The 25,339-nt window shown below is 41.0% G+C and overlaps 1 protein-coding gene across 2 annotated transcripts in view; it reads right to left on the bottom strand.

The window, feature by feature from the left end:
* Nucleotides 1-25,339, bottom strand: part of LOC137415686 (microsomal triglyceride transfer protein-like) — a 295,927-nt gene that overhangs the window by 90,279 nt on the left and 180,309 nt on the right. For both annotated transcript variants that reach the window (XM_078783199.1, XM_078783200.1), the window contains 4 exons: nucleotides 18,109-18,266; nucleotides 16,462-16,630; nucleotides 12,817-12,924; nucleotides 5,168-5,380 (listed from right to left, as the gene is read on the bottom strand). In XM_078783199.1, coding sequence (XP_078639325.1) covers nucleotides 5,168-5,380; nucleotides 12,817-12,924; nucleotides 16,462-16,630; nucleotides 18,109-18,266 — 648 coding nt within the window. The remainder of the gene's footprint in view (nucleotides 1-5,167; nucleotides 5,381-12,816; nucleotides 12,925-16,461; nucleotides 16,631-18,108; nucleotides 18,267-25,339) is intronic.

Raw genomic sequence — 25,339 nt, 5'->3', positions numbered from 1 at the left:
CTCCGCCGCAAGGCTTCTTCTGCTCAATACCCGCTCCACCCCATCATGCATCTCTGCCATCAAATCAAATGGACTCCTCCGACGACCCAGGTACATTCACCGTGGCTCCGGTCGCAAGTTTGTTTATTTGCAATCAGGTCACTCCATCCCCGTCCTCTGGTCGGCTCAGCGCACTCTCACTCTTCGTCCCAGCGCACCTGGTCACAGCAACCCACACGATCGCACCTCTTGCCTACGAACCCTGGCTAAATCACCTGAATTCATCCCTGCTGTTCAAAACAACATCAAGCTCACCCTGTTCAACACCCGGTCCCTCAACAATAAATGCCTCATCCTGAACGAATACATCCTGGATAACAAACTGGACTTTCTCTGTCTCACCGAAACCTGGCAACAACCTCTGGACTACTACACACTCAACCTCACCACACCCAATGGATATTCCTACGTCAATAAACCACGCTCGGAGGGCCGAGGTGGTGGAATTGCCGTTATCCACCGTCAAGACATCAAGACCAACCTCATCTCCATCTCATCTGCTCCATCATTTGAACACCTGGCTTTAAAACTCTCTGGTCACACGCAGTCAGTCATGGCTGTCGTCTACCGCCCTCCCAAACCACACCCATCATTCCTGTCTGACTTCTCCTACTTTCTGACCCAGCTATGTTCCCTCTCCCCCTCAATCCTCCTCCTTGGTGATTTCAATATCCACATGGACTCCACTGACTCCACAATAACCACTGACTTCACTGATTTACTCACCTGCTTTAACCTCACTCAACATGTCGACTTTCCTACCCATATCCGTGGTCACATTTTGGACCTTGTCTGCTCCACTGGATTAAATTTGCACCATCTCTATGGCTCCGACCTCACCCTCTCTGACCACTTAGCCATCACTCTGACCATCAACATCCCCGCCCCAACACCAAGGCATTATCGCACAATCAACTTCCGTAAGCTAAACGCTCTTTCACCTACCTCATTCTCATCCACCCTCTCTGAAAAAATGTCCACTTCTCCCTTCATTGACCTCCACACCCCTTCCGACCTCACTGACTACTACAACCACACTCTCTCCTCCTGCCTTGACCAGCTTGCGCCTGTAAAAACCAAAACAGTTTCTTTCACCCATTCTGCTCCCTGGTTTACCCCTGAACTCCACCTGATGAAAACTCGTGCTCGCCAACTTGAAAGACTCCGCAATAAAACGGGTCTCACAGTTCACTCCCAAGCCTACAAGGACCACATACAACACTACAAAGATGCCCTCTCCCGCGCCCGCTCTGCCTACTACTCTCAAATTATCCACTCTGGCTCCGGAAACCCAAAAGCACTCTTCTCGACAATAAACAAACTCCTCCGCCCCCTGAACACCACCACCCAGTCATTCACAGTAGACAACTGCATCTCCTTCCTCTCTTTCTTCCAACGCAAAATTGACAACATCTACAACAGCTTGACCACCGCCGCACCCGCTCCCCCTCCAACCACCTGCCCCCCCTTGTCCTGCCATCCCCTGTCTCGGTTCTCCCCAATCTCTCCTACTGACCTCTCTGAACTCCTCATAGGAATGAAAACTGCCACCTGCACTCTTGACCCCATCCCCTCCAGCTTTGTCAAAGCCTCCCTCCCTGCTCTCTCTCCACTTATCATTGCAACAATAAACTCCTCCCTGTCTACAGGCATCGTCCCACCTTCCCTCAAAATTGCTGCTGTTACCCCCATTCTAAAAAAACCTGGTCTAAACCCTGACACCCTAAACAACTTCAGACCCATCTCCAACCTACCCTTTCTGTCAAAAGTTTTGGAACGCGCTGTAGCCACTCAACTCAAACATCATCTCTCTGCCAATAACTTGTATGAAACATTCCAATCCGGATTCCGCTCCAACCACAGTACTGAAACTGCTCTCCTCAAAATCACCAACGACCTTCTCCTCTCCTCTGACGCTGGCAACCTCAACATTCTCGTCCTCCTCGACCTCAGCGCTGCCTTTGACACCATCGATCACACTATCCTCCTCACCCGACTTGAATCCACCTTTAACGTCACCGGCACTGCCCTCTCTTGGATTAAATCATACCTCTCTGACAGATGCCAGTTCATCTCCATCAATAACTGCAAATCCCCCACTGCTCCCCTCCCCCAAGGTGTCCCCCAAGGTTCAGTTCTTGGCCCCCTCCTCTTCATCCTTTACCTGTCCCCGCTCGGTCACTTAATCCGCCGTCATGGTCTCCAATTCCACTGCTTCGCCGATGACATCCAGCTTTTCATCTCCACCAAGTCCGTCTCCACCGACACCCACTCTATCCTGACAAACTGCATCACTGAAATAAAATCCTGGCTTCAAATCAACTTCCTCAAGCTTAACTGTGATAAATCTGAAATAATCATCATTGGCCCAAAAACGCTCACAAAATCCACCCATAACTTTGCCCTCAACATCGACGGTATCCCAGTATCCACCTCCCCTCACATCCGGAATCTTGGCGTCATCTTTGACCAAACCCTTTCCTTCGACAAATACACTAAACAGATCACAAAGTCAGCCTTCTTTCACCTGAAAAACATTGCCCGTCTCCGCTCATCCCTCTCCTCCACGGCTGCAGAAACCCTCATCCACGCCTTCATCACCTCCCGTCTGGACTACTGCAATAGCCTCCTCTATGGTTCACCCTCAAAAATCACCAATAAACTCCAATACATTCAGAACTCCGCTGCCCGTCTACTCACTCATTCCCGGACCCGTGACCACATCACCCCCGTCCTTTACAAGCTTCACTGGCTCCCCATCCCCCAGAGAATCCAGTACAAAATCCTCCTCTTGACATACAAAGCCCTCCATAACCTGGCCCCATCCTACCTGGCTGACCTCCTCTCCAGACACACTCCCACCCGCAACCTCCGCTCTGCTGGTACCAACCTCCTGACCCCCTCCATCCGGACCAAATTCAGATCCTGGGGGGACAGGGCCTTCTCCATCGCTGCTCCCACCCTCTGGAACTCACTACCTCACACCATCAGAGACTCCTCCTCACTCACCACATTCAAAACATCACTAAAGACCCACCTGTTCAACGCTGCATTCAACATTCAACCCACAGCATTTAACCCCTGACTATCTCTTCTCCTTCTCCCTCCTTTTGCTTTAAATATTTCCCTATTGATTCTTGTCTTGTCTTTTTGATTCTTGTCTTATATATATGCCGTATATCGCTGCTGTTTGTTTTCTTGATTCTTGTCTTTTTGCAATTGTTGTTTTCATGTATTGTTATGCATTATGTTTTCCACTCTGTCAAAGCGCCTTTGGGCTTCTGGAAAAGCGCTATACAAAATAAATGAATTATTATTATTATTATTACTTGATACCAATCATATTATTGTGACTTTGCAATTAATCAATTTTTAAAGTGGAACATTTCACTCCAATATGAAACTTTTTTTTTCATTTCAGTTCTTATTTTTTTCATTTAATTGTTCTCTCGACTCGACTCGAGGATTTATATTTGATAAATTGAACTATGTACAGGAATACATTTTTGGACTGATGTCAGACAATATTTGATAATTATATTGTCTAATTATATTGTCTATTATACTGTGTAATTATTATATTGTATTGTATTATATTATATTGTATATTGTTTTATATTATATTATATTATATTATATTGTCTAATTATTATATTATATTGTCTAATTATATTATATTTAATTGTCTAATTATATTATATTGTCTAATTATATTATATTGTATTGTCTAATTATATTATATTGTCTATTATATTGTCTCATTATTATATTGTATTATATTACATTATATTGTATATTCTATTATATTATATTATATTGTCTAATTATTATATTGTATTATATTACATTACATTGTATATTATATTATATTATATTATATTGTCTAATTATATTATATTGTATTGTCTAATTATATTATATTGAATTGTCTAATTATATTATATTGTCTATTATATTGTCTAATTATTATATTGTATTATATTACATTATATTGTATATTCTATTATATTATATTATATTATATTGTCTAATTATTATATTGTATTATATTACATTATATTGTATATTCTATTATATTATATTATATTATATTCTATTATATTATATTATATTATATTATATTATATTGTCTAATTATTATATTATATTGTCTAATTATATTATATTGTCTAATTATATTGTCTATAAGATAATTTGTTTATATAATTGTTGTTTATATAATTATTTGGCTATAAGATAATTTGTTAAATTAATTGTTAATTTGTTTAATTTATAAGATAATTATATTTTCAACCAGATATTATATTATATTGCATATTATATTATATTATATTATATTATATTGTCTAATTATTATATTATATTGTCTAATTATATTGTCTATCAGATAATTTGATGAGATTTATATTTGATAATTGAACAATGTACAGGAATACATTTTTATATGAATGAATGAATGAATGATCGTTTTAAGGCCATTTTTCCCCGCCAGAGCGGGGGTTAGCCTTGCGGGCCCTATGACAATCATGGTTCCCTGTTTGAGGCAATGTTTTTATGGCCGGATGCCCTTCCTGACACCAACCCTTGGTCACGCTCTTACGATGCGCAGGGATACAGTGTGCCTATTCTGAAGGTCTGTGTGCATGTGTCTGTGTGCCACACCGTGATCATTCATCCCAGCAAGCTGGTACTCAATTAGCCGACCTCGGAAGGATGACAGGCTGAGTCAACCCCCTGGCGTTAATTCAGCGATCGATCAGGATTCGAACCCAGGATCGTAGGATCCCAAGCCGGCACCCTAACCGCTAAGCCAATGCCAGGCTTTATAATTTTTTTATTGAATTTATATAATTTTTATTTATTTATATAATTTATATAATTATGTTGTTTATATAATTATTTGTCTGTAAGATAATTTGTTTATATAATTGTTAATTTGGTTAATTTATAAGATAATTATATTGTCTATAAGATTTTATATTATATTATATTGTCTAATTATTATATTATATTGTCTAATTATATAATATTGTCTAATTATATTGTCTATAAGATAATTTGATAATATTTATATTTGATAATTTAACTATGTACAAGAATACATTTTTAGATTGATGTCAGACAATACCTCATGGGTTATGAATTCTGAAGAGAAGCTCTGAATGCCTGAAATGGCGATGGCACTGGTGGCCCCTGGTCCGCGCTCGGCATGCTTGGTGAAAACGTGCACAGTTTCAGGCAGGAATGTGTTCTTTAGAGCAAGAAGGTGAGTTTGTATATCTGTGTCTGAGTTATTGGTGTCAGATCCTGCAAGAAGCCGCTTCATGGCTTCACGCACCACCTATATGAGAAAGTTAAAGAGAAAACAGCATTAAAAAGATTCTGCAATCTCTGGAAATTTGGTTACTTACCAACTACCTTGCATTAATAACCACATTATCACTTGAAAAGACAAAAGTAGGTGGAAATTTTCAATAAGTTTATGCACTCTGCCCAATTGCCATTAATGAGCTACTGGTGTGAATTAAATAATACTAGTCTATAATATAAAAGGAGCTCGGTCTCGGCGTGCCTGCATGTGTCTGTCCATTGACCATTGTCTTATATGGGATTTATATGCCGTACGTATGCTCGCCATCAATTCTGATCGCCATCTTTTTATCAATCAGATTCTAGGAAATCTGCAATCAGTAAGATATAGTTGATTAAGGTAAGGATACATGGGCCTATTTCAATTTACATTAAAACAAAAACCCTTCCTTCTTCTTATTCTTCACTTATAATAATGGTGAGTCTCATTAAATCCCGTTTTTCATATTGATTACATTCAGAAAACGCTATATTCAATTTTTTTTCAACATTTCCATTTGATTGATATAACAGTAATATATCACCCTATCAGAGTATTTCTGGTTATACACCACCTTTCAAAGCATCACGATGCAGACTGCTCTACTTCCAACACAGGTGAGAAAAGGATACGAAGAAAAAAGCAGCTGATATTTCAATAATTTATTTGCACAATTTTGAAAGGGTGAAAGTTAATTTTTATTTCTTTTCTCTGAAAATCTATGGTCCAAAAACTATGCCATCTATTTATTACGTACACAAAAATGGTAGAACTTCCTCTTCCCATCCGCACGGTATTCTCCATACGTGAGGGGTGGCCGACTTATGTCACATGGTGCTTCACGGAGGGGAAGGACACATGTGATCTTAAAAAATTCCACTCACTTGCATACGTAAATCTATCTCTATCTACAAGATTGGTATTCTTGTCAGCGAAGTGACGGGTCTTATATTATAGTCTTTTATTTATAACATGTAATTGTTGTCGTGGCTGTGGTTGTTGTTATTTGTGTGCTTCTACCACATACCTTTATATATTTTTTCTATTGCTTCGACAAATATTACGATATATTATTTTGTGTGGCCCTCTTGTGTCGTTGTAAAGGGTTCCGGCTGTCGTAAAGGAATAAAAGTAACCGTTGAAACCACTACATTAAAGCAAAAAGACCCGTTTCTTCTTCCTCAAATACAAATATAGAGGCTTTTAACACGGTTAAGTTTGTGATTTGAGGAACGAATTTTTGTTTGAGGTAATAGATTATTACACCTCCAACCAAGTAGATCGATTATTGTCTTTCCAACGGTGTAATGGTTGAAGCGTCCGTTCTGAATATGTGAGGATGGTCGTTTGAACCCTGGCCGAGTCATACCAAAGACTTATAAAAATATGGCATGCTGCTTCCTTGCTTGACACTCAGCATTTGCAGTGATAAGAGCATGGACAAAAAACTATACTTTGGTAATAATAGCGCAGGCTTTGATGGGCCTACAGTGGCCTCCTCCTGCGTCGAAGTTCTGTGTAAGGGAACTCATGTTATTATTACTTGTATTATTATATGAGAGCAAAAAACACTTTGGAATATAGCGTTACAGACAGAGAAACTGGGCTCCTTTTATTTATAGATTACATTATCTGGCCTCCCATTTGAGTCTATTTCTAGTACCTTCAATGGAGTCTCATGAGGTTGCTGTAGCTATTGATTAGGAAGAAGTTTAAAGAGGATATCTGTCTGCAGGGTGAGATTGAATACCCTGACATATTTCGTTGTTTTCTCATACAATACTAATTCATCGTTTCCAGTCAAAAAGACTTGTATTTAAAAAATATATTTGTGGTCAAAAATATCTTGGCTACTCTCTGCTGATCTAGGTGGAAAATCTGCAAATCTTGCTGACAAACAAGATTGCAGTGTCTTCCATCCGTTTTCCCCTCTAGCCCTTCTAGGACAGGATACTACTGAGATACCACATGTACCTTTCAGGTCTCTCTTATCTGGGTTCGATTCCAGGCCCAGCTATCAACTCTCAGGTTGGTGCTTGGGCGGCAGGTTGTTACACCACAAAAGTGTGCCATCCTTCGGATAGACATTGAGCTAGAGACGCCAGCATTACTCTCTAGATGCCCGTCTGCTAGCATTACTTTACGGATGTTAAAGATCCCTTGGTGTCCATCGTGGAGAGCAGTCGAGTTGGCACCAGGACCCTGAACAAATTACAAATTTCTGCACAAATCAGCTCGAGTCAAATGTTAGGCCAGGCTCAGAATGTTAGGTTCATGAAAACTGGACGAGCATGATGTCTCAAGTCGTGAAAGACTTAGAACAAATTTCTCCTAAGGGTGACCGAACAAAAATGTGGAAATAATTTGGTTCATTAAAGAAGCCATAGTCGTGGTTGGCCTACTGCTTGACAATGATTGTCACGGATTGTCAAAATGACACGGATTGTCAAAACCCGTGATGACAATCTACATGTGTTTGCATATACAGTGCATTCAGAAAGTATTCAGACCCCTTCACTTTTTTCACATTTTGTTATGGTGCAGCCTTATGCTGAAATCGTTTAAATTAATTTTTTCCCTCATCAATCTACACTCAATACCCCATAATGACAAAGAGAAAACAGGATTTTAGAAAGTTTTGCAAATTTATTAAAAAGAAAAAAACTGAAATATCACATTGACATAAGTATTCATACCCTTTGCTATGACACTTGAAATTTAGCTCAGGTGCCTCCCATTTCTCTTGATCATCTTTGAGATGTTTCTACACCTTGATTGGAGTCCACCTGTGGTAAATTCAATTGATTGGATATGACTTGGAAAGGCACACCTGTCTTTATAAGGTCTCACAGCTGACAATGCATATCAGAGCACAAACCAAGCCATGAGGTCAAAGGAACTGCCTGCAGAGCTCAGAGACAGGATTGTGTCGAGGCACAGATCTGGGGAAGCCCACAAAAAAATTGTCTGCTGCATTGAAGGTTCCCAAGAGCACAGTGGCCTCCATAATTCTTAAATGGAGGAAGTTTGGAACAACCAGGACTCTTCCTAGAGCTGGCCGCCCGGCCAAACTGAGCAATCGGGGGAGAAGGGCCTTGGTAAGAGAGGTGACCAAGAACCCAATGGTCACTCTGGCTGAGCTCCAGAGATCCTGTGTGGAGATGGGAGAAACTTCCAGAAGGACAACCATCACTGCAACACTCCACCGATCTGGGATTTATGGCAGAATGGCCAGGCGGAAGCCTCTCCTCGGTGAGAGACACATGAAAGCCCGCTTGGAGTTTGCAAAAAAGCACCTAAAGGACTCTCAGACTGTGAGAAACAAGATTCTGTGATCTTCTTTCTTCTTCTTCTGCCCCCTTGCCTTCTTACGCTTGGACCCCTTTGTGCGTGTGGATCTCCTGCCTGCCCTAAACTTCCCTTGCGGTCGGCGAACACCGCTGCTGTGTGACAGACGTCGAAGAGGCGTTGGGGCGCCGTCGAGTTTCCTCTCCTGGTGCCTGCGTGTGAGTGCTGTGTGACGTGGGACGGACCGAGCAGCGGGGCCGGTGTTCGCACCAGCAGATGGACCATGTGCTTTGCGCCAACCGGAGCGCGTTGGACGACGGAGCTGCACAACCTGACTGAACCACAAAGATAGGACGCGCATTCACCACACAACGGTTTCTTGATTTATCCTCCCCATCTGTGTGTATTTGAAATCTGTGCGGGGACATCCCGATATAGGGGTTTAGTTATTTATCGGCATGGTTCTTTTGTTCTCGGAGTCAGGCAATAAAGCCACATTTACTTTTTGTACATAAACTCCGTTTTCATGTGACTTAATTGATTTCAGGTTGAAGACTCCTGCGCCCGTGAAGGTAAGTCGGCATTCTTCATTCCGTCTTGCGTATCGATCCGCCATTGAATTGGGAACGCCTCAAAGTAAGCTCGATTCCATCTGTGGACGCTCGGTCTTAACTGAGAGCCGTCCACACGACAATACAAAACATAAACTGTTCAGCATGGCGGAGGTATACTCTCTACTGAGTGCCATTCTTGTTACCTTCCCCACCAAATGTGGATGGAGGTTATGTTTTCACCCTTGTCCGTTTGTTTGTGAACAAAATATCTCAAAAATTTGTGGACGGATTCGGACGAAATTTGGCAGAGATGTAGCGTATATGACAAGGACGAAATGCTTAGATTTTGGTGAAGGTCGGGATTCGGATCCAGCTACTAGAAATTTTTAATTGAATCTTCACCATTGGGAGATAGGGCCAAAAAACTATACATAGCAGGTTATCTCAAAAAGTTGTGGACGAATTTGGACAAAACTTGGTGGACCAGTTGGGTGTCTGACAAGGACGATTCCATTCGATTTTGGTGAAGATCTCAATATGGATTCGGATACGAGGATTATTTAATTTTTAAAGTGATTCTTCACCATTGGGAGATCGGGCCAAAAACGATACATTGCAGGACATCTCAAAAAGGTATGGATGGATGTGGACGAAACTTGTTGGACAGGTTGTGTGTTTGACAAGGAAGAATCGATTCAATTTTGGTGAAGATCTGAATATAGATTCGGATATGACAATTATTTAATTTTTTAAGTGATTCTTTACCATTATGAGACAGGGCTAAAAACGATACATAGCAGGATATCTCGATTAGTTATGGACGGATTTGGACGAAACTTGTTGGACAGGTTGTGTGTGACAAGGAAGAATCGTTTCGATTTTGGTGAAAAGCCGGATCCAGCTATTAGAATTTTCAAAGTGATTCTTCACCATTGAGTGATATAGCCAAGCAGGCGAAGGTATGCTCTCTACTGAGTGCCGTTCTAGTTTGAAACATAATTTTAGCTCTTACACGAGCCTCGATTCTGTATTCAATTTTTTTAAAATTATTTTACATCAAACATAACTTTGAGAATGTCACTGTGCTTGAACCCAATGTCTCCCCATCAGTCACTAGGCCTGACACCAGAAAGGGTCGAAACACATCGAGCTGGAATAAAGCGCAGTTCTGACAAATCAATTAGAAAGGCAAAACTACTATTGGGGAATTCCCAATAATGTGACCGTTTTGTCCCTGACATTCTCAATTCATCTTTTGAAGATCATATCACTTGTGTAATAGGTTTCCAGACAAGCACCAATGTGTGGGAATGGCATTCCCCTCTCAGAGCCTTGACTTTCATCTGGAGATACAGTCATGTGAAAAAGTAAGTACACCCCATGTAAAGTTTTGACTTTTTCAACATATTTCAACATACAGCTATTTGATCTTCATTTCAACAATATTGATAGATAAAGGTGATATAATATAACAAATATCATGAATCATTTACATTTTGTAGTCCATTGTATAATTTAAATAAACATAAATGCAAATTTTGCATGTGGAAAAAGTAAGTACACCCTTGGCTCTAATAGGTGGTATTGCCCCCTTTGGCAGAAACAACCTCAAGTAGCCATTTCTTATAACTGTCTACCAGTCTCTGACATCGACTGGGAGAAATTTTTGCCCACTCCTCCATGCAGAATTCTTTCAGCTGTGTGATGTTAGAGGGGTTTCTTGCATGCACAGCTCGTTTCAAAACCCCCACAACATCTCGATGGGATTTAGAACCGGGCTTTGACTTGGCCATTCCAGAACCCTCCATTTCTTTCTTTTCAGTCATTCCTTGGTGGATTTACTGGTATGCTTCAGGTCATTGTCATGTTGCAAGGTCCACCTTCGGTTGAGCTTCACCTCTCCGACAGATGGCCTCACATTATCCTCAAGCACCCTCTGGTACAATGAAGAATTCCTAGTAGATTCTATGATGGTGAGCTGCCCATGCCCTGATGCAGCAAAGCTGCCCCAAACCATAATATTTCCACCACCATGCTTTACAGTTGGTATCAGGTTCTTGTGGTCAAATGCTGTCTTTGGTTTTCGCGAAACATGTCTTCTGGTACTGTGGCCAAATAGCTCTACCTTTGACTCATCTGTCGAGGCCACATTGTTCCAGAAGTGCTGGTCTTTGCCTAGGTGTTCATTGGCAAACTTTAGTCTTGCCCTGATGTTCTTTCTTGACAGCAAAGGTTTCCTCCTGGCACACCTCCCACGTAGATCAAATTTGTGCAGCCTCTTTCTTATGGTAGACTAGTGCACTTTGACATCAACAGTGGCAAGAGCTACCTGTAGGTCCCGTGATGACATTCTGGGGGTTCTTAGAGACTTCTTTCAGCATCTTGCGGTCTGCTCTCGGGCTGAACTTGCTGGGGCGGCCTGGCCTGAACAAGTTGGCAGTTGTTTGGAATCTTCTCCACTTGTAGATGATCTTCCGGACAGTCGAATGATTGATTTCAAATTGTTTGGAGATCTTTTTAAATCCCTTCCCAGACTCGTAGGCATCTATAACCTTCTTTTTGAAGGCATCAGAGAGCTCTTTTGATCTAGGCATGGTGACGCTGCACACATCAACAACAAAGAGCAAACCAAATGAAATGTCTGAGGTTTAAATAAGACAGGTTCCTCCAAGATCCTCTCGAACGATGTTCTAATCATTTGCACCTGAGCTGGTGCACCTGATTCTAATTTTAGGTATTTGAAGTAGTGATAAATGTAGGGGTGTACTTACTTTTTCCACATGTGAAATTTGCATTTATGTTTATTTAAATTATACAATGGACTACAAAATGTAAATGTTTCATGATATTTGTTATATTATATCACCTTTATCTATCAATATTGTTGAAATGAAGATCAAATAGCTGTATGTTGAAATATCTTTAAAAAGTCAAAACTTTACATGGGGTGTACTTACTTTTTCACGTGACTTTATATGAAGTCAAGTATTTACACAGCCGCATGCCGCTGGGGTTTAAAGTTGTGGAATTGTTAGAGAAAGATTGATGGGGACTTGTGTGGAAGAATAGTGAATAATTTCTTCCGTTGGTTGGAAGGAATAAAAAAACAAAATGGTGATCTCACCGCACATGTTGTTCATGAGAAATAAATCTCCAAATATTAAACTAAAAATAAATAAAAATGAATCTAAAAATAAAAATTAATCTAAAAATAGAAAATTAATCTAAAAATAAAAAGTAATCTAAAAATAGAAAATTAATCTAAAAATACAAATTAATCTAAAAATAGAAAATTAATCTAAAAAAAATTAATCTAAAAAAAATCTCCATTTTATTGCAAAAGCTTTATAAGTAATAAAATGTTTAATTCGTATTTATAAATGCATCATCATTTTGTGGGTCGCCTTGTATAATGGAGAAAGATTGTTTTTCTGTTTTTACTCTTTTTTTTAAGATAGAGTCGAAAATGTTGAATAGAATTGAAAGAAATAACGTTTCATTTGCTACTTAAAAGAGTGATCTTGAGGTCCCCTATATTCGTATATTAAATGAAGAAATAGGGAAGTTCCAAAGGAATGTTCATACCGGTAGTTGGCATTGACCAGCCTGGCAAAGCTTGCCAATAAGAGCTCCGATTACGATGATGACGGTCTGCCGCGTTTCGGCGCTGGCAATCTGACCATCAAGACGATCCTGGGGTAAACAACACAGTGAACTTGTTATTCATTTGTTATACATGTAATACCATCTCAAAACGATGTGGTATTTTGCAAGTCACGTGCCTTTTGTAAATATGTATTTGTTTCATTTTGCAATATTGTAATTTGACTTTTCTTTGACCTTTGAGTGAGAATGGAATACAAATTGGTTCATATTACCGAAACTGGAGTTTTGATTTACCTATGAACTTTTCGACACCTTTTGAAATCCCTGTTCCCCTTTCACCTGCAGCTCGCCTCAAGCTGTGATACATCCATGCATTTCACATTTAGATCTTTTCGCCTTCACCTCACGTTTTCTCAGTTGGCCTCCATGAATACATTGGCACTTTTGTACAGGTTCTAAAGCTCATGGCAGAGCTGTTACATGTAGACAGAGACATTAGACAACACCGGATTTGACTTCAGACAAAGCAAATTCTTGGTAAACCTCTATATATTGAGTGCCAGGGACACCACAGTGCGACGTCGCTTTTCTCTCCGCATTCAGTAGAGCAATTAAGGAGAAATTTCACTCCTCCCAGCCCTCTATGGCATGCCAAGTCTTGCGGTTGATCCGTGCTCTGTCTTCTAAATACCGAGTGTCAAAAGATGAACCACCTTTAGAGGCCAACCCCCACTCTGTGGGGGAAAATGGCCTCTAAAGGTGGTTCTTTTCTTTCGAAGACTCGTGGAGGTAGATAGTACTTTTTTTTTTAGCTCTGACAAAGGGTTAACAGCCACAAAAGTCAACTTCTTCTTGTTTCCCACAGTGGTTAGCATTCCTCGATCAACTTCCTGCTCATTTCATCCATCAAAATGGCTTGGATAACAAAATACTTTCTTTTTTTTGTATACAAGTTCGAGGCTCGTGAAAGAGCTAACATTAATCACACAAAAGGTCAAACCGACACATAAAACATATAATAAGGGGAGCGGTAGACAAGATGGGGAGAGAAGGGGAAGGACACAAACACAACATTTGAGAGCATGGACATCGAGAGATCGGTGGGAGGGGGAGGGCTTGGGGGGAGGTGGGAGAGGTATAAAACATATGGACACTGCAAGGACTTCCAGGAAAGAAGTTGGAATTTCAAAAAAGTGTATCTGGGGTGAATTAGCGGGGGTAGAAAAGATCAAGGTTTTGGATGGGGGAAGATAAGAGATGGTGGTGAACAGCTGTTTTAAAGACCTGGAGGGTGGAGTGGGATTGAAGAGAGTGAGGGAGTTTGTTCCAGAGGCGGGAGAAAAGAGGAATGAAGGAGTGAAGGTGAGCAGAGAGCCGAGATTTTGGCAGTTTAACCATAAGAGGGTTACTGGCAGTATTACAAGACATTTAAAATACATTTAAAAACGAGCATCTGGTACAGCACCTAGAATATACGTACTACCAATATCAAGTTGTTTTGTTATAATTATACATTCAGTGTGCCAATTCTTGGTGTTTGCTGCAGATCTAGTAAGACCTGTCTTTTATTTCATCCAAATTCTAAGTTTGAATAATAACGATCAGAAAAAAACGAATAATCTCGATTGCACAGAATATGCATGAGTCAATATTTTCACAACCAAAAGGGTGAGTTCGTGAAAGGCAAACTTTACTTGAAGAAAAACAAACTTTGATAAAATACAACAACAACAACATGCATTTTAAGGCCATTTTCCCTTGCTAAAGTGGGGTTAGCCTTGCGGTCCCCATGACAATCTTCTCCATTTTGCCCTATTTTCTGCATCTCTCCTTGTTAACCCCCTTGCCCGCATTTCTTCTTCCACCATCTTTAGCTAAGTCTTTCTCGGTCTTCCCCGTCCTCTACTTCCTTCTACATTCATTTCCATCACTCTTCGCAACCAGTCACTTTCATCCTTCCTCAACACATGACCAAACCATCTCAACCTGTTCCTCTTCACAGCATCCATCATCGGCTCTATTCCCATCATCTTTCGCAATTCATCATTTGTCTTCCTCTCTCTCAACGATACTCCGCACATCCACCGAACCATTCGCATTTCCACCCTTACCAGCCTTCGTTGCTGCTCTACGTTCATTACCCATGTCTCGCTTCCATAAATCATAACACTTCTCACACATGCAGCATACACCTTTCCCTTCAGCTTCAACGACACTCCCCTCCTCGTCAGCACGCCACTCAGATCCCGAAACTTCTTCCATGCACATCTCACTCGAGCAACCGTTGCCGAGTCTGATCCACCTTCTCCATTCAGCATGTCTCCTCGGTAGCAAAATGTTTTCACAAAAAATGTTTGTTCAAAACTTTTGAGTTTCAAACGTGTTCAAAAAAAGTTCAAAATGTTTTTTAACTTTAGTGGGGCGGCTTAGCCCAAATATTCAAAAGAATTGTGCATTTTGTGATACAAGCACCAAATTTGGCACACTAGTAGACTATCATATTATGAAAAGATCTGGATATTGGGCCATCTCAGATTCAGAGATTTGATTTTTGCAAGATTTGCAGATTTTGCAAGCTGAGATTGCAACGCCAGGGACGGCCGACTCCTTCCTACGAGCTGTCCACGTCACCCGCACAAGAAGAGCTCATCAAATCACTGCAGCGGCACTGCACATCCTGCAACACCGTGCGTATGAACGCCACTGTATGACATATGCTGATGATGCAGAAGACCTGCCTGAGTTCGAAGACTGGTGTCACCAGAGAGGAGAAGACATTCCCAAATTTCAGTACTGGGCAACTGTGCTGGAACTAGAGATGTTGGTACTGGTCTACGTGCGTTCTCTGCGGCAGGCTTCATTCACGACGTACCTTGATGCCCTGACGGAACTGGTCCCATGGTTCCATGCCTTAGACCACACACACTATGCCAGGTGGGTCCCTGTTCACCTGAGGGACACGGTTGCACTCCCAATGAAGCACCCAGATGTAGCCAGAGAATTCAGGGCTGGCAACTTCACTGTACAGAAGACGAAGAAGGTGTTCTCTTCGATCCCAATCGAATCGAAATCTTGCAAAAATCAAATCTCTGAATCTGAGATGGCCCAATATCCAGATCTTTTCATAATATGATAGTCTACTAGTGTGCCAAATTTGGTGCTTTCCTCACAAAATGCACAACAGGTTTGCTATGCTGCTACACTACTTTGATAAAATGAAGTTTGATAATATTCTGATGTTTCTCCTCAACCCTCTGAATAAATTTATTTCTTGTAATGCAGAAGTTTGAGAGAGAGAATGAGAGAAGAGGAAGTTTTATAGGTGGAGTAAAAAATAAAATTTATGCTGCTTTTCTGAAAGCTTGGGGGTAAAGGATTGTCTTGCCATTCTAAACCCTACAAGACTCATTATTCACATTCGATATTTTTACTTCAGGACTGAAATGGCATACGCTTCCAAGCATGCGGAGAAAAAAAGTGGAGATAGTTGGTGATACAGTGGGTATGCCGGGATGTTTATTTCAGAAATTATTCAGGCAAAGAGAAAGTGAGAAGTTATGAATGACGTAAAGGTGCTGTTTGGTGAAATGCATGGTGCACTGAAGAAGTGTTCATATCTCCGACCATCAGATTTTGTAGGAGTTCCGGTGAGGGTCGTGTCGCGAAGGCGCAGCCATAGAGAAATCGCTCGTAGGCTTCGGCCTTGTCGGCCTTGGAGAAGTCGAGGAAGGAGAGAAGAGCCAAACGAGAAGCGTCCGTCTGAGCTGCACTCATCACATCTATGAGCTGGAGCCTGCGATCGGTAGAAGTAATCAATTAGCCGTGAGTATAGGCCATGCGATGAGTCATCATACAGAACTAAACACGAAACTTAGTGACTTGTGAAAGCAACAGCAATCCGGTGAGAAAGAAATAAATACAGTAATTTGTATTAATGTTTTGAAATTGTTTTTCTGCCATTGCTGGCCTGACAAATAATTAAAATATGTAATTATGATAAAGTTATTTCAGAAACTCAATTGGAATGGCAATTTATGCAGACAAAACAGTCGGTAAGATTTGCCTTTTATTTTCTACCATTACTCAATACAATTGACTGTTATTCATCCAAACAATGAAAGATTCGTGTTCGCGAAGGACACTTTGATCCAAACATGGGTTTTTTGATCAATTGAAGGCGATGAGAGTATGTTAACAACCATATAAACCTTTTGAGTATTGGTCATTGGTCAGAGTAAAAAACAAAGAGAGCTCTGATGAAGCTAACACTCAAAATGTCAGTCACTCCTTACTTTCTAGGGTGGTTATAGATGATTATCAGCTTTCAATTGAGAAAATCACAAGGATACACAAGGAAATTTTACACAGAAACACCCATCTCCAACCCAGGAAGGAACCACAACTCATGGACCAAGTCCACCCCAAGGGGTTCGCCTGAATCCACACGGTGACATCCCCGCCTGCCCAGTCACTGCGACTGGTCGCCATCCCACCTAAGCTCAGCCCCATCCCATCCACAGCAGGAGGGAGTCACACCATGTGAGGAAGTCGCCAAAAGGGAGTTATTCTCGGTGGGCGGGAGTCTACAAAGCACATCAAGCTGCACGGCTGCTTCCCAAATGCCTTGGCCTCACCGAAGCCGTTACATTGAGCATGGTCCTCGACCCCATCGAACCTCGATTCCATCTGCCCGCGGCGGGATGGAGTCCATAAATCACTCCAAGCTGCATGCCAGGCCGCATCCCAAATGCATGGTTGATCAGCATGACATCAGGCACCACGTGCATGGGCCTCGGCCTCGTTGAAGCTGCCAGAGCAGCAGGCCGAGGCCGCATCGCAAACGCATGTCAAATGGCGTGACACCGGGCATGGTCTTCTGTCCCACCAAAGCTGCCACCCTCGTCACCATTTACACTCTCATCAAAGTTGTTACTTGGTATGGTATTCGGTCCCATCAGTCCTGCACATCTAGTAAATCCGGGGAGGTGGCGAAGTGTGCCGCCTCACCCTGGCCACCATTTTGTGTGTGTGTGTGTGTGTGTGTGTGTGTGTGTGTGTGTGTGTGTGTGTGTGTGTGTGTGTGTGTGTGTACCGATTTTTTACAATTCTTAAAAAGTGTGTGTATGCGTGCTCTCATGCATGTATTATGTGTATATTTATATAATACACACACAGCAATAGTGTGAGCAATATTTAACAAATGCCATGACAAACATAAATAGGGCCATGGCTATAAATGTAATTTCCATACTCCACAACTGTTAAACTCACAGAGTCTTTTCTGGCTCTTTCTTCAGTAATTGCAGCATCTCTTTCTGGCTGGAATACCGTAGAACTCGAAGAAGAGAAATGAAACTGCGTGTAGATGATGATTTTCCAAGATTGTCTGGTTCCATGCGTTTTCTCACGGACTGCACCAACAGACGTGCCTGCGCACCAGGTTTGAAGAATCGATTGCACAACCAAAATTATTATTCAGACGTTCGATCTAGTTTTCTTCAAACTACTTTGCCAAGTGTCGTTTTGTGTCTCATCAAACATGTTTGCACTTGTTTTTATGGCATTTGAACGAACCCTGTTGCATTGTTGTGTGTGCTCATTCCAGGTCTTCCAGCACCCTATTTATATATATATATATATATATATATATATATATATATATATATATAAAGGAACCCTATTTATTTACATAAGAGAATCCTTATTCATGGAAAAGCCACAACACAATAAAACCAAATAAACTACTCCCTCTCCCCTCTCTCCTGCACCAGTTCATGCATTAATTTCTCAACAAACTACTCGCTCTTTCTCTCCTCCATCAGTTCTTAAGGCGTACCCATAATTCATCATCGAAAGCGCCAGAAGGCACTGGGAGACATTATATAAATGATAAGGGCGTTTTACAACTTTGATTTGCATGGAATGGTGGGACTCCAATCAATTCCCCTTTATCGGTACATTACCACCTTGGCATTGATAGGGAAAAGACTATCGGGGATTTCAATTTCACTTAAAATTTATGAACCACCGCTTAAAGTTCAGTTCATTGATATTTTTACGCACACAAGTGTTGTTATTTATGGATACAAAGTCGAAGTTAGTGGAAGAGTTTCAGAAAACAGGCAGGTTGGTGGTCTTTCTGTCTTCTACCGATTCCTCTCCGGCCTTGCTCCCCCAGCTCTGTCTGTGCTCTGTCCCCCAAATACTCCTACAGATCGCACAAGATCTGCCTGCAACCCTCTTATGGTGAAACTGCCAAAATCAAGACTCTCTGCTCACCTTCACTCCTTCATTTCTTTTTTCTCCCGCCTCTGTAACAAACTCCCTCACTCTCTTCAATCCCACTCCTCCCTCCAGGTCTTTAAAACAGCTGTTCACCACCATCTCTTATCTTCCCCAATCCAAAACCTTGACCTTTTCTATCCCCGTTAATTCACCCCAAATCCACTTTTTTAAAATACCAACTTCTTTCCTGGAAGTCCGAGCAGTGTCCATGTGTTTTATACCTCTCCCACCCCTCCCCCCTTCAACGCCTCCTCCCCCCAAGCCCTCTCCCTCCAACAGATCTCCCGATGTCCCTGCGCTCAAATGTTGTGTTTGTGTCCTTCCCCCTCTCTCCCCATCTTGTATACCACACCCCTTATTATATGTTTCATGTGTCCGTTTATTTTTTTGTGATTAATGTTAGCTCTTTCACGAACCTCGATCTTGTAAAAAGAAAACAAAAAAAACAGAACAGAATGAACAAAGTGAAAACCAGGAGTAACAGACCCAGATATTCGTCAACAGACTCTGGTGGCCTAATGGTTAGATCGTCCGTGCTGACTCAGAGGTTGGTAGTTTGAACCCCGAGCCGAGTCATACCAAAGACTTTTAAAATGGTACATTCTTCTTCTTTACTTGCCGCACAGCATTAGAAAGTACCGTACAATGAGGGGAATAGGGACAGCAAGGTGAATAGGGACACAAACTGAAAAAAAGTTCGGAAACTTTTTTCGCTGAAAATTGATAACCATACTGATTTGTTGATATTTGGGTTGAAAGTGTTCTCTTGTTTTTTTTTAAAAGCAACTTGTAGTCCCTATTAACCCCATATATGGGTTAAATAGGAATAAATAAGATTTTTTATGGCTGTCCCTATTCACCCCGTTTTACGGTATAGAGCACAGACAAACTGTAGGTTGATAAATATTGTGCAGGCTTGCTGGGCCTGATGGCCTCCTGCAATGACATTCCTTGTAAAAAAAAAACCTCGTAAAGTGGGGAGACATGCCAACAGAGGGACACAACAGATGGATACTTGGAGTAAGAATGGGCAAGGAGGGAATGAGAGCAAAGGGTGAGTGGGGGAGGAGGACACCAGGACTGAACAAGCTGGATATAAGCTCAAACACAGCAACTTTGGGGCTGTAAAGATGTGAGGGGAAAAAACTGGGGTTGAAACAGCAATGGAGCAAAAAAAAAAAAATGTGAATGCTGCTAAAGAGAGTGCAGAAACACACAAATGTGGGAAGGAAGGGGTGGACTTTGGGAGAGTTAATGAGGGTAGAGAAGATCGTGAGTGTGGATGACGGATGATCGGAGGAGGTGGGGGTGGTGAGCAGCCATCTTGAAGCCCTGACGGGAAGAACTAAATTTAACGGACTGATGAAGTTGGTTCTTCTGGTGAGAGAAAAGAGGAACAAATGAGTGTAAGTGATCAGCGAGCCTCGATTTTAGAGTTTGGCCAGAGTTGGATGGTTATCAGACTCTGTTTACCCTGAAGAATCCGGGAGGTTTGAGGCCTTTTGATCCTTTCAAGTGATTGGATACAATTGTATTCACACCTTGATTTCTTAATGAACTACTCTCTCTCACTCATCAGTTCATGTCCATTCACACATCCAGAAACAATGTCCTGCACAAAATCTCATCTCTGTTACAAAAATTGATGCAGTGAAGCATTTTCCAGAAAGCAGCTTTCCTTTTTCTCCCGGAAAGCCAACTCCACTAATGAGAACCTGCAGTCTCTCCTCCAACCTCTAACCAGTCTTTCTCTCCTCGGATGCAACGGCATTTGACACCAGGCCCAAGAGAGGTTTGAATTTGCAAGTCTTTCATCATTAACAAAAACTTTATGGCAACAAAAGCACTTCATAGTCTTTCCCACTTCCACGACTGAGCTTTATTGCACCTGCTGGGATCCTGTTCTCATGCTTCTCCCCCAATATACTCACCTTGTATTGTGGTACACCTGTTTGTTGACATCATCGCGTTTTCCATACACTACTGGTCAAAAGTTTTAGAACACCTCAATTTTTCCAGTTTTTATTGAAATTTAAGCATTTCAAGTCCAGTGAATAACCTGAAATGGTACAAAGGTAAGCAGTAAACTGCTCGAGGTAAAAAAAAGTTTAGGTTAGCAAAAACGGGAAAATAATGTAAATTGCACAGTTATATTGTAATAAAGGCCTTCTTCAGTGAACAAGTAATGCGTTAACAATTTACAGCTGTTCTGCAGCAATGTAAGTAAACTAAGCCTTGAAGGTTGATGCAAACAATTCCGACAGGTGTCCCAACCTCTGCTGATTACTTGATTACAAACCCCCCTGTCTGTATAAAAGCAGTATTGGAACAGACTGTCATTAAACCCTCTGAAGCATTATTTGGACAATATTGCACTGCAGTAAGTAGTATATTGGAAACTGGAGGAAACTCTGACAGGAAGAGGTCTGGCAGACCCAAAGCCACAACAGAATCAGAAGACAAGTTTCTGAGAGTCAACAGCTTGCGTGATAGGTGGCTCACATGACAACAGCTTCAAGCACAGCTTAACACTGGTCGAAGTAAGCAAGTCTCAGTTTCAACTGTGAAGAGAAGACTTCGAGCAGCAGGTTTGACAAGTCGAGTGGCAGAAAGAAAGCCATTGCTAAGATGGCAAAATAAGAAAAAAGGCTTGCCTGGGCCATGAAGCACCACCAGTGGACTACTGAAGACTGGAAGAAGGTCTTATGGACCGATGAATCAAAATTTGAAATCTTTGGTTCATCACGCAGGGTTTTTGTATGCCGTCGAGTAGGCGAAAGGATGGTTCCTCAGTGTGTGACACCAACTGTCAAACATGGAGGAGGAAGCATGATGGTCTGGGGCTCTTTTGCTTGATCCAGAGTCGGCAACTTGCACAGAGTGACTGGCACCCTGAACCAAAAGGGCTACCACAGCCTTTTGCAGCGCCATACAATACCCTCTGGTATACGCCTAGTTGGTCAGGGGTTCATCCTACAGCAAGATAATGACCCGAAACACACCTCCAGGCTATGTCAAAACTACCTTCGAGGAAAAGAACAAGACGGTAGGCTTAAAATCATGGAATGGCCAGCGCAGTCTCCAGACTTAAACCCCATCGAGCTGGTTTGGGATGAACTGGATAGAAGGGTGTAAGCACAGCAACCTACAAGTGCAACACATTTGTGGGAACTTCTGCAACAGTGTTAGGAAGAACTTCCCAAACAATATTTGATTTCCATTGTAGAAAGAATGCCACGAGTGTGTTCGGCGGTTATATCTGCAAAAGGCAACTTTGCTGAGTCAAAAATTAAAATTAAATTTTGTTAAACAAAATGATTCTATGATTTCTTTTTTTATCTCCAATTGTTTATTTGTTCTATACTTAATTTCAGAGTACATTGAGACATTAAACTGCGTAAATTTCAATAAAAACTGGAAAATGGGGGTGTTCTAAAACTTTTGACCGGTAGTGTATGCCCCATTGTGTCTATTGATCCATTACCTCCTGTCATTCTGCTCTTACATGAGCCTCAATTCCTGTATTAAAAAAGATGGACATGCAGAAAGAAACAAAAGCACATGCAATGATGAGTGGCATTTCCTGCACCAATAGTGCGATAAATCAAAAGGACAATCATAGAGAGGAATAAAGAAGCTTCAAAATTAAGGAATACAAATGAGAAAAAAAACAAGGCTGGAGAAAAGGGAAAATGAAAAGGAATTTATGGCAGCAACAAAACGACACAAATTACTAAGAAAGTTCAAGGTCCAATAAATTGGATTTTCCAGGAAGATGAAGAGAGTTATGAAGCAGGGGCAAGAAGGGACTGATAATGGGAGTGTACAGAAGACAAACAAAATGATGTCAACTACGCCCAGCATTAAAATTACCTGCAGATGAATAGCAGCTTCACCAGACAGCATCAAAATTCTATAGAGGACAATAAAACCACTCAGTATACCTCCGCCAGACAAAACAGTTACAATCTGACCTATCGTGCTGATAGGTCAGATCTGGATCCGACATGAAACAAAAGCTAATCGCCTTATTCTTGTCACTGACCCAACGCAACCACCAAGTTTTGTCACAAGTCTTCCACAACTTTTTTTTGAAATACCATGCTATATATATATATATATATATATATATATATATATATATATATATATATATATATATATATATATATATATATATATATATATATATATATATATATATATATATATATGTATATATATATATATATATATATATATATATATATATATATATATATATACAGTATAGAGTTTTTGAAATACCATGATATATATATATATATCTATATATATATATATATATATATATATATATATATATATATATATATATTAGCCGAAAGCACCCGGCGTTGCTCCGGTTCTTTTTGAATGAATTTACTGCTATAATTAAGCTTTTACTCGCCGCCGTAGAAGATTGACTACTATAATTCAGCTCAGTTTTTAATTGTGAAATGGGCCCAGCCCAGCCGAAGCGGCCTCAACCGGACTCGCCACCTTGCCTATAACCTTCGCGGGGGCCCGCTCCGACATTTTTAGTTATTTTTGAATGAATTTACTACTATAATTCAGCTTTTACTCGCAGCCATAGACGATTGACTACTATAATTCAGCTCAGCTTTTAATTGCGAAATGGGCCCAGCCCGGCCGAGATGGGCCTCGAACGGCCTCGCCACCGAGCCTATAACCTTCCCGGGGCCCGTCCCGACATTTTTAGTTCTTTTTGAATGAATTTACTACTGTAATTCAGCTTTTACTTGCGGCCGTAGAAGATTGACTACTATAATTGAGCTCAACTTTTAATTGCGAAATGGGCCCAGCCCGGCCGAGGTGGGCCTCGACCGGCCTCGCCACCTAGCCTAAAACCTTCCCGGGGCCCGTCCCGACATTTTTTGTATGAGAGGTTTCCTCCTATCTTTCACCGTTCAGGAGATTAGCTTGCGCAGACAAAAAAAGCAAACAAACAAACAGAAGACGTCATGCGGAGCACGATGCTTGCAAAATCACCCCCCCCTCCCCCCAAGAAAAAAATTCGATTGACACAGCAAATTGTCCATTTCATGAAGATTCAAATTTACGATCATGATCAAAGCTCGGGTCAACAGGATGAAAAGTGACGTTTTCTCAGATGAACAATGATGATTTTAGAAGTTTGACCTAGAGTTGACGTTTGACCTCAAAAATAGTTGGTTTTCCTAGTTAGTGACACAATGTGCAAATGCCGTTCAATTTCCAAGTCAATCGGATGAAAATTGATGGTTTTTTTCAGATGAAAATTGATGATTTTGGAAGTTTGACCTTCAGTTGACCCTTGACCTTTTGACCTCAAAATAGTATGTTTACCAATTTCGTGACTCCGTATGCAAATGCTGTTCAATTTTCAAGTCAATCGGATTTAAAATGGCGATTTTAGAAATTTGACCTCCAGATGACCTTTGACCCCAAAAACAATAGTCTTCTCAATTGGGACGACCTATACAACTTGGTGAAGTTTCGTGACGATCGGTTTAGAATTGTGAACTGTAGGCCGGTGACAAACAGACAGACAGACAAACAAACAAACACAGACAGACAGAACCACAAACGCAACCGACCAATATACTTGAAAAATCTTCGATTTTGCAAGTAACAAACAAAAACTTTCTTTTTAATATATATAGAAGATAAGATATATATATATATATATATATATATATATATATATATATATATATATATATATATACAGTATAGAGTTTTTGAACTATCATGATATATATATTGTTATAGTTTTGCAATGAAGAGACCCCCTCTCGTTAATTACATGACAACATGTAGCCTGCATGAGTCAGTTATTTCCTATTAAATGCAAAGATTAGCTCCCTTCCCATTGTGTGATAATTAAAGCAGATATGCGTTGAGTTAGGTATAATTTCAAACCTTTGTATGGTTAAACAAAGACGCTGGTTCATGTGCAGGTAGGCATGGCTAAAAGAACCACCCACGTCACCAGCAGCTAACCAATGAGAGGGCGTGGACACGTCACCAGCAAACAACCAATGAGAGGTCATGGACACGTAAGCAACCAATCAGGTCGTGGACACTTCACCAGCAAACTACCAATGTTACCTCGGCCAATGGGAGGCTGTGGAACATTCTCAGAAGCCTTTCCACTTGATAAAACCCATGTCCATCGCACTTCAGCCTCTCTCTC

This window comes from Myxine glutinosa, chromosome 8 (assembly GCF_964187855.1).
Source record: "Myxine glutinosa chromosome 8, kmMyxGlut1.1, whole genome shotgun sequence".
Lineage (NCBI taxonomy): Eukaryota > Metazoa > Chordata > Myxini > Myxiniformes > Myxinidae > Myxine > Myxine glutinosa.
Note: the sequence above shows the minus strand (reverse complement) of the source record. Positions and strands in the feature narration are given on the sequence as shown.